Genomic DNA, 16,260 nt, shown 5'->3' with positions numbered 1-16,260 from the left:
ACCTTGTAACTGTGTTTTTAGAAGTGCTATATAAATAAAACTTTACTAGCTTATTTGTCATTTGTAAAAATAGTCACCTCAAGTAAGGTCTGTTTATTTACAGAGAGAAAAGCCAACAACCTTGTTTTTTTGTCAGTTAAATATCTTTTAATAGCATACATATTCATTTTGAAGTAGTAATTTACTCACAAGGAGCTTATTGCTAAGTAGATGTTAACTGTCAAGAGTCTGGTAGTAACTTGCCAGTAGTGGCTCAGCCAGCCAGCAGTGAGCAGCATTCTCCTTCAGGGTAAATTAGTACTTCACAGTCCATAAGAGTGCTACCACAAGACAGCATTTAACTCATAGAACAAAACCCTTTAAACCAAATCTGTAAAAATCTACGAAGTCAGTAAGCAACTTAGCCTTGTATGAAACACAGAGCTTATTTGGGAAAATTATTTTTTTTCAAATGGGAAAATAGCAGCAAACCTAAACAATTGTCCCCTTGTTCCTCAAGCGGCACCCTGCCACAGCAGCGGAGATATTTAACTGAGCTGAAGGAGTTGTTAGTTGTGGCTTCCCTTGCTATTGCATACACTCTTACCCACATGTTGTGTTTGCAAAAAGCCTGTTAAACTGTGAACCCAGAGTACTCTGTCTGTACAGTGATAGCTAAGGTAATAACCGTTCAACCTTCAGGTTCACGCTGGAGATTTTTACATGCCTAACCCGGGCTTTGTTATAGGCTTTGTTGAATTTAACCCTGTTGTTTACGTTTACCTGTGTTGAATGCATTGATTCTACTTTTTATATATTTTCTGAAACATTTTCATGGCCTGTCCAAGTTTAGTTCACAGTTGAAAACAAATATCCACCGGTTGAAAATGTGGTTCTATGGTTGGGTGTAGAGCGTTAACTTGTGAGAAATCTTGGCTTGCAACCAAAAACTTTACTAATGCTCTAATTATGACTGTCTTTTGGTAGGTGAACGAGACTATGGACCCCCAATTGACCTTTGGGGTGCAGGCTGCATCATGGCGGAGATGTGGACCAGAAGTCCCATTATGCAAGGGAACACTGAGCAGCACCAGCTTACGCTTATCAGCCAACTTTGTGGATCCATCACTGCTGAGGTACAACAAAATTATATTGGAAACACATGTAACACATTTGAATTACTTTCCTGGTGAAACAGTAGTGTGACCAACATTTACAGCTAGTTTCCACAAAAGTTGTGTCAATTCATCTGGACACAAGGTGTAGTGGGAGGAACGTTTCTTTACTCATCTAAGTGACTTGGTCAGTCTCAGCTGACTGCTTTGTCGGTCTCAGCTGACTGCAGGTAGTATCCCCAACCTTATAAATGCAATATAGTGTATAACGTTAAGTTGCATAACAACCAAAACCGGTGCTCTAACACTGTTTTCATAACCAAATTGCTGTGATCATTTGCCGGGTAAGTGCAGTTATCCTCACTGGGCATTTGACAAAGCCAGGAAGACGCCCAAACAGTGCACCAGCTGATAGAAGAGAGGAAAAGGACACCCACTGCCTGAGCAAAAACGAGTGGTGATACCGTATGTGGTAGGAGTGTCGGAAGAGTTGAGACATGTGTTTTCTTAACACCACATCTCAGTTGCTTTCAAACCCCAAAACATGTTGCGCCAGAAATTGGTCCACCCCAAGGGTCGGGTTCCCTGGCACAAACAGAAAAATATAGTGTATAACATTAAGTTCGAGGAGGATTGCCGTGACTTGTTAATCAGGGAAACCAAATGTAATCCCCGGTTACTAGAACCCTTTAAATGCAAAATAGTTGGTTAATATAAGAAATAATATTGGAAGTAAACTGCGATGATATAGAGTGACCGCTTAACTCTGAAAGGAAGAAAAAATAGGGTAAACCAGGACAAAGTGAGTATTGTGTGTCATATAATAAGAGATGGTTGTTGGGAAAATAACCTGAGATAACTAATAGTGACACTATTAGCAGAAATGATGGGTGAAAAAATATTTAAAACTGTGGGAAGGTGGTTGGTAGACTTGGCTTTGAAAATATTTCATAGTTAACTTTATTGACGATACCCACATCTATCTAAATGTACGCTGATGTACTTGATAAGGATGTGTTGAGACACATTACATCCTTTTCTGACCTGGACAGCTATCAGACAGACGTGTATTAGTAGCCACGTGTAAGTAAAATATGTGGTTGCCTACTAGTGGTGATTTACCTTAGCTTTCTAGAATTCTGACATTTATTGTACAGGAAAATATCCCCCCAACCAATTCACTGACCCCAAAAAGACCTGTGATAGTTACAATCCTGCTGCTATTTGCTGAAGGAAAAGTCTTGGTGAGTTTGACTGAGATGCTAGTGTAGCATTTTCACCTTGCTGTAATGGAAATGTGGAGCTAATTAACTGTTAAACCTTGGTGACGTCATGTGAAAACGTTAGCCATGTTAGCGTTAGCCTCGTAAGCATTAGACAACGCTAGCGTTTGCCACGTTAGCGTTAGCCATCTCTATTAATTTGTTGGAATTACGCCAGTTGTGATGCAGCATTGGGTAAAGGCAACATGTGTCATGGTCTGTGATCTGGGCTCTCCCATCCCTTGATTGGTGCTTTAATTTACCTGCGCCCGTGTGCCTGAATGACCCGGATTGCTCGGCTTCACTCACCTCCCCTGTCTCTGATTGGCTGGCCGGTTGCTGCGCACCTGCACCCAATCTCCTTGATTGGGGGGAGGTGCACCTGCAGGTGAACCCATAACTGCACCTTGAAACCAAGGTGCAATTATGGGTGAATGGCACACCAAGCTGCGGTCACTGGAGGTGAGCGTCCACTCCATCTCCAGTTTTGTTGGAGAGATCAACCCCATGCTTCAGCAGCTGACAGCGGATCGCTCCCAGCTGCAGCAGGTCCAGGCTCAACAGCAGCCGATGATGGCTGCCATCACCATCCTCACCACCGCTCTCAAGCAGCTACAGCCTGTCTCCCGGTCTGTGGGCACTGAACCCGCTAGCCGCCAGCCTGCCTACTAGCCGGTAAACCACCAATCGAGGGGTGGTACCGAGCCGGCTTCAGCCCTGGACCCACTCTGGGGAACCCACCTGGTCAGGGGAGGTCCCCAGAGTCTCCGCCATTCCCATGTTCCTCAACAGCCGGCCAACATCCTGTCTGACTACCAGTCGCCGGCCACATCGGCCGACTCCTTCTTTAGGTTCCTGTTCAGCCGGCCATCTCAGCCAACCTGTCAACCTCAGCTGCCCAGTGTCCCCTAGCCTCAGCTGCCCAGCGTCTCCGAGTCTCAGCTTCCCAGCATCCCCGAGTCTCAGCTGCCCAGCGTCCCCGAGTTTCAGCTGCTCAGTGTCCCCGGGGCGCCTCCGAAGCCTGACCCCCGAGTGGCTGCCGGGCCACCTCCGAAGCCTGCTCCATGAGCGGCTGCTGGGCCTGCTCCCTGAGCGGCTGCCATACCGCCTCCGAGGTCTATTTCCCGAGCGGCTGCCATGCCACCTCCGAGGTCTATTTCCCGAGTGGCTAGCACGCCGTGTCCAAGGTCTGTTTACCGAGCGGCCGCCTCGCCGCCTCTGAGCGGCTGCCAACGCCGCCTACAAGGTCTGTTTCCCGAGCAGCCGCCCAGCCGCCTCCGAGGTCTGGTTCCCGAGCGGCCGTCCCGCCACCTCTGAGATCTGGTCCCGAGCGGCCGTCTCACCGCCTCTGAGGTCTGTTTGCCCCACGGCCGTCCCACTGCCTCCAAAGTCCGTTTGCCCAGCGGCCCTCCAGCCATGACGGTACTGTCAGCGTCATCTATCTGCCTCTCCACCGGAGCTGCTCTGCCTCCTGCGTCCTGGTCGCCCTCCCGATTGGTCCCAGCCCTCGCGCCGCCCGCCTGAGATCCCTGGCCCCATTCATCCTTCCCCTGGCCCCCTCGTTCTGTCCTGCTGGGTACTCTGGGTCCTTTGGTTTTGGGACATCTGGAATCCGTCCCTTGAGAAGGGGGTGCTGTCATGGTCTGTGATCTGGGCTCTCCCATCCCCTGATTGGTGCTTTAATTCACGTGCGCCCGTGTGCCTGAATGACCCGGATTGCTCGGCTTCACTCACCTCCCCTGTCTCCGATTGGCTGGCCAGTTCCTGCGCACCTACGCCCAATCCCCTTGATTGGCCTGTGATGTTGTGCACCTGTGCTGGGGACTATTTAACTGTGTGTTTTGCAGACTTTCTCGGTCGAGTCTTGGAGAGGCTTCACGTCGGTCTGCGGAAGCTCTTTTATCCCGAACCCTCATCTGCCTCCTCTGTGTGAGAGGGTGTTTAGCTTAGTTTGGTATTGTATGTTTATTCAAGTTTGCATTATTGCCTGCCCTGTTTGGCAGTAGTCTTCTGTTAGTATGTGTTTTGTTGAAGTCCAGTAAAGAGACTTTGTACTGTACCAACTGCCTCTGCCTCCTCTCTGCAATTGGGTCCAAATACACAGCGTTACAACGTGTGATTATAGGGGCTAATTCTACTGTGAGCTAATGTTAAGATATTTTATCAGCCATACTGTGATTAAAGTTACCTGTTGCTAGTTTGAGCTACAGCTAAGGCTATGCAATGTGTTGTGTTGAATTGCCATAGAAATGCCATTCAAAAAAAACATGACAAGTTGATAAAGGTGGAGTGGCAATTTTATTTGTATTTGAACTATGTAGTGATTATTTTCCTGGCTTTGTGGGCACAAGGTCAGGTCTTTTGCTGTTTTCTGTTGATTGTGGGATTCTACAACATCCTTGGATTCTTCAGCCCGGCCTGTTTCTGTTGGAGAGGAGTGCAGTTGTTGGTCCTGGAGTGGCGAGCCAAACCCATGAGCTGGATCAAAAGAAAGGGAAAGATGCTTGAATTACTCACGTTAAACTAACAGTGGTAGGACACACATGGTCCTGCCCCTTTATACATTTCTGAACTTTTGCATCCTTACCCCACCTCTAGGCTGCTCAGATCTACTGACCAGGGTCTCTTATTTATACCCCGCTCCCTCTGTAAGTCCAAGGGTGACTGCTTTTGCCGTAAGGGCCCCGTCCCTCTGGAACAGTCCCCCCTCTTAGATCAGCTGAGTCTGTAAACAGCTTTAAAAACTTCTCAAAACCCATCTCTACCAACTCGCTATCCCTATAATGGGGCTGTAATTTTTACTTTTCTATCCAAAAACTATGTGTATGTTGTTTATTTTTTCTGTATCTGTATCTTGTGCAGCACTTGGTAACTTTGTTTTAAAAGATGCTATATAAATAAACCCTTTCTTACTTACTTACTTAATTACTTACATGCTTGAAAGGGCAGAACACTGGTTTGAATAGGAGTCAATAGGCCATCTATGTTTAGAGGTAGACCATCCCTGAACTGAGGAGTCCAGCTAATAGTACATCTGTCACCATCTTACAGTGCTGTGATTTCAGCTATCCCCCAGTCCTCTGTAGCCCCTTTTCCACCAAAGTAGCTCTGGTTCTGGCACTGGTTCTGTTCAGGATTCGGAGAACCTTGGTGTTGTGTGGCGAATGGACCCACGTTTCGACCAGTTTTTAGCGGAACCATTGTACATCATCAACGGGGTACTTTGTGTGTTGCACACCGGATGTAAACATTAGCTACAGTGCATCCGGAAAGTATTCACACCCTTTCACTTTCCCCACATTTTGTTATGTTACAGCCTTATTCCAAAATGGATTAAATTACTTTTTTTCTCATCAATCTACATACAATACCCCATAATGACAAAGCGAAAAAGGTTTTGTAGAATTTTTTGCAAATTTATTAAAAATAAAAAACTGAAATATTGCATGTACATAAGTATTCACACCCTTTACTCAGTACTTGGTTTAGGCACCCCTGGCAGCGATTACAGCCTCAAGTCTTCTTGGGTATGAAACTACAATCTTGGTACACCTATATTTGGGGTATTTCTCCCATTCTTCTCTGCAGAGCCTCTCAAGCTCTATAAGGTTAGATGGGGAGTGTCGCTGCACAGCTATTTTCAGGTCTTTCCAGAGATGTTCAATGGGGTTCAAGTCTGGGCTCTGGCTGGGCCACTCAAGGACATTCACAGACTTGTCCCGAAGCCACTCCTTCGTTGTCTTTGCTGTGTGCTTAGGGTCGTTGTTGTGTTGAAAGGTAAACCTTCGCCCCAGTCTGAGGTCCTGAGCGCTCTGGAGCAGGTTTTCATCAAGGATCTCTCTGTACTTTACTCCATTCAGCTTTCCCTCGATCCTGACTAGTCTCCCAGTTCCCACCGCTGAAAAACATCCCCACAGCATGATGCTGCGACCACCATGCTTCACTGTAGGGATGGTATTAGCAAGTTGATAAGAGATTCCTGGTTTCCTCCAGACGTGACGTTTAGCATTCAGGCCAAAGAGTTCAATCTTGGTTTCATCAGACCAGAGAATCTTGTTTCTCATGGTCTGAGAGTCCTTTAGGTGCTTTCTGGCAAACTCCAAGCGGGCTGTCATGTGCCTTTTACTGAGCAGAGGCTTCCGTCTGGCCACTCTACCATAAAGGCCTGATTGGTGGAGTGCTGCAGAGATGTTTGTCCTTCTTGAAGGTTCTCCCATCTCCACAGACGAACGCTGGAGCTCTGTCAGTGTGACCATCGGGTTCTTGGTCACCTCCCTGACCAAGGCCCTTCTCCCCTGATTGCTCAGTTTGGCTCGGCGGCCAGCTCTAGGAAGAGTCCGGGTGGATCCAAACTTCTTCCATTTATGAATGATGGAGACCACTGTGCTCTTCGGGACCTTCAAAGCTGTAGACATTTTTTTGTACCCTTCTCCAGATCTGTGCCTCGATCCAATCCTGTCTCGGAGGTCCACAGACAATTCCTTTGACTTCATGCCTTGGTTTCTGCTCTGACATGCACTGTCAACAGTGGGACCTTGTATAGACAGGTGTGTGCCTTTCCAAATCATGTCCAATCAGTTGAATTTACTAGAGGTGGACTCCAATCAAGATGTAGAAACATCTCAAGGATGATCAGTGGAAACAGGATGAACCTGAGCTCAAATTTGAGTGTCATAGCAAAGGGTGTGAATACTTATGTACATGCAATATTTCAGTTTTTTATTTTTAATAAATTTGCAAAAATTTCTACAAAACCTTTTTCACTTTGTCATTATGGGGTATTAATTGTAGATTGATGAGAAAAAAAAGGAATTTAATCCATTTTGGAATAAGGCTGTAACATAACAAAATGTGGGGAAAGTGAAGGGGTGTGAATAATTTTCGGATGCACTGTACATCCCACTGAAACCCACTAGCTAGCAATAATATGGCATCATATTACAAACCCCAATTCCAATGAAGTTGGGACGTTGTGTAAAATGTAAATAAAACAGAATACAATGATTTGCAAATCCTTTTCGACCTATAGTCAATTAAATACACTACACAAGATATTGTTCAAACTGATGAACTTTATTGTTTTTTTTCAAATATTCACTCATTTTGAATTTGACGCCTGCAACATGTTCCAAAAAAGCTGGGACAGGGGCATATTCACCACTGTGTTACATCACCTTTCCTTTTAACAACACTCAATAAGCGTTTTGGAACTGAGGACACTAATTATTGAAGCTTTGTAGGTGGAATTCTTTCCCATTCTTGCTTGATGTACAACTTCAGTTGCTCAACAGTCCGGGGTCTCTGTTGTCGTATTTTGCGCTTCATAATGCGCCACACATTTTCAATGGGAGACAGGTCTGGACTGCAGACAGTCCAGTCCAGTACCCGCACTCTTTTACTACGAAGCCACGCTGTTGTAACACGTGCAGAATCGGGCTTGGCATTGTCTTGCTGAAATAAGCAGGGACGTCCCTGAAAAAGACGTCACTTGGATGGCAGCATATGTTGCTCCAAAACCTGTATGTACCTTTTAGCATTAATGGTGCCTTCACAGATGTGCAAGCTACCCATGCCATGGGCACTAACACACCCCCATACCATCACAGATGCTGGCTTTTGAACTTTGCGCTGATAACAATCTGGATGGTCCTTTACCTCTTTAGCCCGGAGGACACGACGTCCATGATTTCCAAAAACAATTTGAAATGTGAACTCGTCAGACCACAGCACAGTTTTCCACTTTGCGTCAGTCCATCTCAGATGAGCTCGGGCCCAGAGAAGCACCCGTTTCTGGGTGTTGTTGATATATGGCTTTCGCTTTGCATGGGAGAGTTTTAACTTGCATTTGTAGATGTAGCAACGAACTGTGTTAACTGACGATGGTTTTCCCAAGTGTTCCTGAGCCCACGTGGTAATATCCTTTACAGAATGATGTCTGTTTTTAATGCAGTGCCGCCTGAGGGATTGAAGGTCACGGGCATTCAGTGTTGGTTTTCGGCCTTGCCGCTTACGTGCAGAGATTTCTCCAAATTCTCTGAATCTTTTGATGATATTATGGGCTGTAGATGAGGAAATCCCTAAATTCCCTGCAATTGTACGTTGAGAAACGTTGTTCTTAAACTGTTGGGACTATTTGCTCACGCAGTTGTTCACAAAGTGGTGAACCTCACCCCATCCTTGCTTGTGAACGACTGAGCCTTTCGGGGATGCTCCTTTTATACCCAGTCATGACACTCACCTGTTTCCAATTAACCTGTTCACCTGTGGAATGTTCCAAACAGGTGTTTTTTGAGCATTCCTCAGCTTTCCCAGTCTTTTGTTGCCCCTGTCCCAGCCTCTTTGGAACGTGTTGCAGGCATCAAATTCAAAATGAGTGAATATTTGCAAAAAACAATAAAGTTTATCAGTTTGAACATTAAATATATTTTCTTTGCAGTGTATTCAATTGAATATACGTCGAAAAGGATTTGTAAATCATTGTATTCTGTTTTTATTCATATTTTACACAACTGGAATTGGGGTTTTTGTATTACGTTGTCCAGCACCACTTTTGGACAACTCTTTTTTTATCGTCTCGGTAGTCTTTCTGAAGTTTTGTTAACTTGTTGATCATTTGTTCTTGCATTCGAGTGAGCCCATTCTTGGCCATCTCTTCTACTAATTCGCCATACAGCTTACTCGTTTTTCCTGAAACTTGGAAGATGCCCACATAACAACCAAACACTGAGTTTCCTCAGCTGACCACTGCGCACCCTTGTTGTCTACCGATTTCGCAATTCTCTCCTCTCTTTTCCTCTGGAATGTCATGCGCCCATTGATGTCATCATGGTTTGCGCTGAAGAACCTGCTATTTTTTGGTGCCGGTTCGGAACTAACTTTTTGGGTTGGAACCAATTTATTTTTGGTGGAAATGCTCTGAACCGTTCAAAAAAAGGTTTGCTAACCAGCACTGAACCCGATCCCTGTTGGTGGAAAAGGGGCATGTGAGCAGGACACATGGCCATTGTAATAAATGGACACGACAGTTTGCATATGAAACCGATGTTAGATCTCCCGTTTTGGTCATTGTGTATTGTTCATAAGAGTGGGGACACCTGCAGTCAGTTGAGACTGACGAAGTCACTTAGATGAGTGATGAAATGCTCCCACTAAACCTTGTGTCCAGATGAACCAATTCAACTTTTCTGGGGTTCTACACCAGGGTTATTGACACATTTACATCAAGGCATTTACAGCCTGTTTGTTTCCCTTCTTAACTGGACAAAACCTGTATTTCTGTGTTTCAGGTGTGGCCTGGTGTGGACATGAAATATGAGCTCTATCAGAAAATGGAACTACCTAAAGGCCAGAAGAGGAAAGTCAAGGATAGGCTCAAAGCCTATGTTAAAGACCCTTACGCCCTCGACCTAATTGACAAGCTGCTGGTTCTAGACCCAGCACAGCGCACAGACAGCGATGATGCACTCAATCATGATTTCTTTTGGTCTGACCCCATGCCATCTGATCTTAAGAACATGCTCTCTGCCCACAATACTTCCATGTTTGAATACCTGGCCCCACCCCGACGGAGAGGACATATGCCCCAGCAGCAGCCTAATCATAACAGAAATCCAGCTACCACAAGCCAGACTGAGTTTGATCGTGTATTTTAGTTGAGCAACAAGAAAATATCTTGTCAATCATGTTGTTTTAACTGACTTTTTTATATTCTACAAAGAACATTACCAGGGCAGTGTTTACATTGTGATGTTTACTGGGGCTGTCAAAATTGGCCAAAAATCACCTTCGGTTATCCCTTCTGAAAAAACATAGGTTCGAACCCATTTGAATATATTTTTGCGCATTATGTCCATAAGAGGGCAAACCAACACAACGAGAGACATAAGTACTTGTACAGGTATATTTATTTCAACTAAAGATCTACTTACCTACACATTACAAAATAAACAAATAAAATAATGTCCTATACCGTAAAACGTCATGTGCCCTCAGGTCACTAGTCAAGTCAGTTTTATTTTTACAGCCCAATATCACAAATTATACTTGTGCCTCGGGGGGCTTTACAGCACACTCACATCTGATAAGGAACAACTCCCTAACAACCCTTTAACAGGGATAAGCAACAGGAAGAAAGCTCAGGGAGAGCACCAGAGGAGGACCTCTCCCAAGGCGCACAACATGACATGATGTTGTGTTTACACAATTTACAAAATACAGCACTGAAAGAGGATGATGATGGAATTAAAAACTATATGAAGAACATGTTGAGGAGGATGCCAAGCAGTGTCCAGATGTCAGCAGAACAGCCCAGGGCCGAGCCACGTGACCACCATCACCAAGTTAAAAAAAACAGTCACACGTCTTAGTGAGAGAAGGATACAACATTGAAACAGGATAAAAAAAAATATGGATTTGTAAGATTTTTAAAGAGAAAATGTGATGAGGGGGATGCCAAACAGTGTCCAGGCGGGGGACCACCATCACCATGGAGACCTGGGAGGAGGACAGACAGCTGGTGCACATAGGGGAGACTCACATCATACCATTCACACACACAGAAGAGGAGAAAGGAGAAGATATCATTCAGAGAGAAAAGACGTGAGAGAAGAGAACAGTTTACACTAGTCTATAATCTATAATCTATACTCTATACTCTATAATCTGGTCAGCAGAACTGCTACAACTACTACTACTTTTGGCTGCTCCCATTAGGGGTCGCCACAGCGGATCATCCGTTTCCATTTCTTCCTGTCTTCTGCGTCTTCCTCTGTTACACCAGCCACCTGCATGTCTTCCCTCACCACATCCATAAACCTCCTCTTTGGCCTTCCTCTTTTCCTCTTTCCTGGCTGCTCCATATTCAGCATCCTTCTCCCAATATACCCAGCATCTCTCCTCCACAAATGTCAATCTTGTCTGTCGTGCTTTGTCTCCAAACCGTCCAACCTGAGTGGTCCCTCTAATATAATCGTTCCTAATCCTGTCCTTCTTCGTTAGCATCTTCAACTCTGTCACCTCCAGCTCCACCTCCTGTCTTTTCATCAGTGCCACTGTCTCCAAACCATATAACATAGCTGGTCTCACAACCATCTTGTAAACCTTCCATTTAACTCTTGCTAGTACCCTTCTGTCACAAATCACTCCTGACACTCTTCTCCACCCACTCCACCCTGCCTGCACTCTCTTCTTCACCTCTCTCCTGCACTCCCTGTTACTTTGGACAGTTGACCCCAAGTATTTAAACTCATATGCCTTCGTCACCTCCATTCCTTGCATCCTGACCATTCCACTGTCCTCCCTCTCATTCACGCATAGGTATTCCATCTTGCCCCTACTGACTTTCATTCCTCTTCTCTCCAGTGCATACCTCCACCTCTCCAGGCTCTCCTCAACCTGCACCCTACTCTCGCTACAGATCACAATGTCATCCGAGAACATCATCGTCCATGGAGACTCCTGCCTGATCTCATCTGTCAACCTGTCCATCACCATTGCAAACAAGAAAGGGCTCAGAGCCGATCCTTGATGTAATCCCACTCCACCTTGAACCCATCTGTCATTCCAACCGCACACCTCACCATTGTCACACTTACCTCATACATATCCTGCACCACTCCTACATACTTCTCTGCAACTCCCGACTTCCTCATAATACCACACCTCTCTCGGCACCCTGTCGTATGCTTTCTCTAAATCTACAAAGACGTAATGCAACTCTTTCTGGCCTTCTCTATACTTCTCCATCAACATTCTCAAAGCAAACATCACATCTGTGGTGCTCTTTCGTGGCATGAAACCATACTGCTGCTCGCTAATCATCACCTCTCCTCTTAACCTAGCTTCTATTACTCTTTCCCATATCTTCATGCTGTGGCTGATCAACTTTATACCTCTGTGGTTGCTACAGTTCTGCACATCACCCTTGTTCTTGAATATCGGTACCAGTATGCTTCTTCTCCACTCCTCAGGCATCCTCTCACTTTCCAAGATTGTGTTAAACAATCTAGTTAAAAACCCCACTGCCATCTATCCTAAACATATCCATGTCTCGTATGTCATCAGGACCATCTGCCTTCCCACTCTTCATCCTCTTCATAGCTGCCCTCACCTCCTCCTTGCTAATCCACTGAACTTCCTGATTCACTATCCCTACATCATCCAAACTTCTCTCTCTCTCATTTTCTTCATTCATCAGCCCCTCAAAGTACTCCTTCCACCTTCTCAGCACACTCTCCTCGCTTGTCAGCACATTTCCATCTCTATCCTTGATCATCCTAACTTGCTGCACATCCTTTGTAGCTCAGTCCCATGTCTAGCCGATCGGTACAAGTCCTTTTCTCTTTCCTTAGTGTCTAACCTGTCATACAACTCACCATATGCCTTTTCCTTTGCCTTTTTCACCTCTCTCTTCGCTTTACGCTGCATCTCCTTGTACTACTGTCTACTTTCTTCATCTCTCTGACTATCCCACTTCTTCTTTGCCAACCTCTTCCTCTGTATACCTTGCTGTACTTCCTCATTCCACCACCAAGTCTCCTTGTCTTCCTTCCTCTGTCCTGATGACACACCAAGTACCTTCCTAGCTGTCTCCCTCACTATTTCTGCAGTGGTTGTCCAGCCACCCGGCAACTCTTCACTACCACCCAGTGTCTGTCTTAACTCCTGCCTGAACTCCACACAACAGTCTTCCTTCTTTAACTTCCACCATTTGATCTTCGGCTCTGCCTTCACTCGCTTCTTGGTCTCCAAAGTCATCCTTACAGACCACCATCCGATGCTGCCTAGCAACGTTCTACCCTGTCACCACCTTGGAGTCTCCAATCCCTTTTAGATCGCGTCTTCTACATAAGATATAGTCCACCTGTGTGCACTTTCCTCCACTCTTGTACGTCACCCTGTGTTTCTCCCTCTTCTTGAAATATGTATCCACCACAGCCATTTCCATTCTTTTCGCAAAACCGACCACCAGCTGTCCTTCCACATTTCTCTCCTTGACTCCATACCTTCCCATCACCTCCTCGTCACCTCTGTTCCCTTCACCAACATGTCCATTGAAGTCTGCTCCAATCACCACTCTCTCCTCCTTGGGTACCCTCTCTACCACGTCGTCCAACTCTCTCCAGAATTCTTCTTTCTCTTCAATCTCACACCCAACTTGCGGGCATATGCGCTGATAACATTCAGCAATACACCTTCAATTTCCAGCTTCATACCCATCACTCTGTCTGACACTCTCTTCACCTCCAGCACACTCTTGACATAGTCTTCCTTCAGAATTACCCCTACCTCATTTCTCCTCCCATTCGCACCATGGTAGAAGAGTTTGAACCCACCTCCAATACTCCTGGCCTTACTCCCCTTCCACCTGGTCTCTTGCACACACAGTATGCCTACCTTTCTTCTTTCCATCATATCAGCCAGCTCTCTCCCTTTACCAGTCATAGTGACAATATTCAAACTTCCGACTCTCACCTCTACTCGCCTACCTTTCCTCCTCTCCAGCTGCCTCTGGACATGCCTTCCCCCTCTCCTTCTCCTTCGCCCAACAGTAGCATAGTTTCCACCGGTACCCTGCTGGTTAAACAGTACCGGTGGCGGTCGTTGGTAACCTGGGCCTCGACCGATCCGGTATGGAAATTTTATTTATGATCCGCATATCTGATTTGGCAAAGATTTTACACCGGATGCCCTTCCTGACGCAACCCTCCCCATTTGTCCGGGCTTGGGACCGGCACTAAGAATGCACTGGCTTGTGCGTCCTCAGTGGCTGGGTTTATCTGGTCAGCAGAACTGTGGTCGGTAAATTCACTGAGACAGAAACCAACCCACCATGCAGTACAGGTTGTGAAGCACTCAAAGACAACTAACTGTAGGCCAAAGCAAAAAGATGAGTTTTAAGTCTGGATGTAAAGGACGAGTGGTGGAATGGTAGAATAGCTGTAACTTACTGTAGTTTACATAGCTTGCATACGACTTTATCGCGAGGCTCCACAGTTTTTCCGTTTTCTGACCAAAAGCCCGACTGTTTCCAAACGGGGCGTTTCAGATTGTTCAGAGTGGAAACCGCTCTTTCTGCGGCCGAGCTGGTGTGAACTCTCTGCCATCTCTACCACATGGCGGTTGTTGAATTATTCACTCGTTTCATGTTCAACCAATGACAGTGACGATGTGGGACTCGTGTCCGCCATGCAGCGTATTCAGTGCATCGGCCAAGGCTCTCGCAAGATTTCGCAAGGCAGACGTCCGAATTTGGACTATTCATTGTCAGCCCTAGTGTCACTGCCTTTGTCTTTGTCTAGGGGTTTTACATCCAAACGTCGTCTCTTTCATTGCCTCTTGGAGCGTTGACAACACAGCCAAGACAGTATTCCAGACTTACAGTATTCCAGACTTAAACTCTCCCACAATACTGATGGTTCCAAGTTGAAAGACCGATATTTGCACACAGATGGAATAATGGTACACTCGTTATCTACAAAGTTGTAAATACTTTCACCCTGGCACCAACTAACTCCAACACTTACATAAAGGAATTTAAAGACTGACCACATGCTGAACAAATTCTTGTTCTAAAAATCTGTAATATCAATATTGAACTGCATACTGTCTAATGTAGTTTTTAACAAGCTGTACTTTAATGTGTACTTTAATGCTTTTATGACTCACTCGGTAACAATGAATTGTAGAGTGATACGTTTTTTGTTTTTGTTTTTTTACATTTCAAATACTATGTTGACCATGAATAAACTTGATGTAGGTGTAACCTGTGTATAACCTTCCCCTTGTGGTAGGAGATCTATGCTGCTGATCCTGGGTTTACTATCTACAGTAGCTAAATCTGGGGTTCTCTAAAGTGTCGTAGTCCAATCACAGGTGTATTCAGTTTCTATGTTAAGTAAATTCACTAGGTCCGGTACAGAGATTAGCGGTAGCGGGCTACCAAGAGAGAAGACCACCAGCCCACACAAAAAACACACAATTTTTAACTGTTGTTTGGGTCCTTTAGATCAGTCCTCCATTAAACCTAGCAATCCATCTAAATCTAGAATTCTAAAGTTATTAAAGCTTTTCTTCATGAATTTTCTGTGCCAGACCCCTGGCGTTTTTTTTAAACCAACCCCAAAGGTAGTAGGGAGTATACGTGTTTTCCCCTGTCTATCATGCTTACACCCACATTGATTACTTTTTCCCAGACAATAAACTCGTACCCTCTTCATTCATGTTCTCACAAGTCTATTGTCATATCAGACCACGCCCCTCTGACTAGGTTTAGCAGTAGGTGGAGAACCCTGGTGTTTTAATCCACGCTTGTCTGATCACAAAGTTGTCTCATTTCTGACCGCTCAAATTGATCTTTTTTGAGCCACGAATGGGACATCTGGTGTCTCACCATCTCTTCTTTGGGAGATCCTTTTTTCTTCTAGTTTTTCCCCTTATCCCACCGATTAACCCAATGGCATATGGCCGGAACTCTTGACGAATAACCTGGCTCACGTTTCCACAGGAAGGAGATAGTCCTAACACCAGCTTCCTTCAAACTCGTGTCGGCTGCTCTCGCTATTTTACACGCTAAAGCCTCACATCATGCATTACCCTCAGACCGCAAAGAAGACGCAGGGAGAATGCTTTCGGTTGCTTGGCTGCAGGCGCCTGGATGGGCCAGAGGTGTCGCTGGAGAACGACGAGTCCCCGAACACTACACCGATCCACACCCAATATGAATGCCTTACCCTCCGCACGCTCTGGCTTTGAGTCTGGGATATGAACCTCCCAGCCACATGGCGAGCGGATTGCAAGAACGGCGGTTTATTCCGCTCGGCCACCAGAGCGGCCCCGTTGGGAGATCTTTAAGGTCTACATTAGGGGACAAATTATGTCATATACTAGTTTTTATAGGAGACAGA

At 45.5% G+C, this 16,260-nt stretch overlaps 1 protein-coding gene across 2 annotated transcripts in view; it reads left to right on the top strand.

The window, feature by feature from the left end:
• The window catches only part of LOC130121777 (cyclin-dependent kinase 9), a 45,948-nt gene extending 30,386 nt beyond the window's left edge, over positions 1 to 15,562 (top strand). For both annotated transcript variants that reach the window (XM_056290663.1, XM_056290665.1), the window contains exons 7-8: positions 967 to 1,115; positions 9,643 to 15,562. In XM_056290663.1, coding sequence (XP_056146638.1) covers positions 967 to 1,115; positions 9,643 to 10,008 — 515 coding nt within the window. In that variant the 3' untranslated portion in view covers positions 10,009 to 15,562. The remainder of the gene's footprint in view (positions 1 to 966; positions 1,116 to 9,642) is intronic.
• The last annotated feature ends 698 nt before the right edge of the window (positions 15,563 to 16,260 follow it).

This window comes from Lampris incognitus, chromosome 12, assembly GCF_029633865.1.
Source record: "Lampris incognitus isolate fLamInc1 chromosome 12, fLamInc1.hap2, whole genome shotgun sequence".
Classification (NCBI taxonomy): Eukaryota; Metazoa; Chordata; class Actinopteri; order Lampriformes; family Lampridae; genus Lampris; species Lampris incognitus.
Note: the sequence above shows the minus strand (reverse complement) of the source record. Positions and strands in the feature narration are given on the sequence as shown.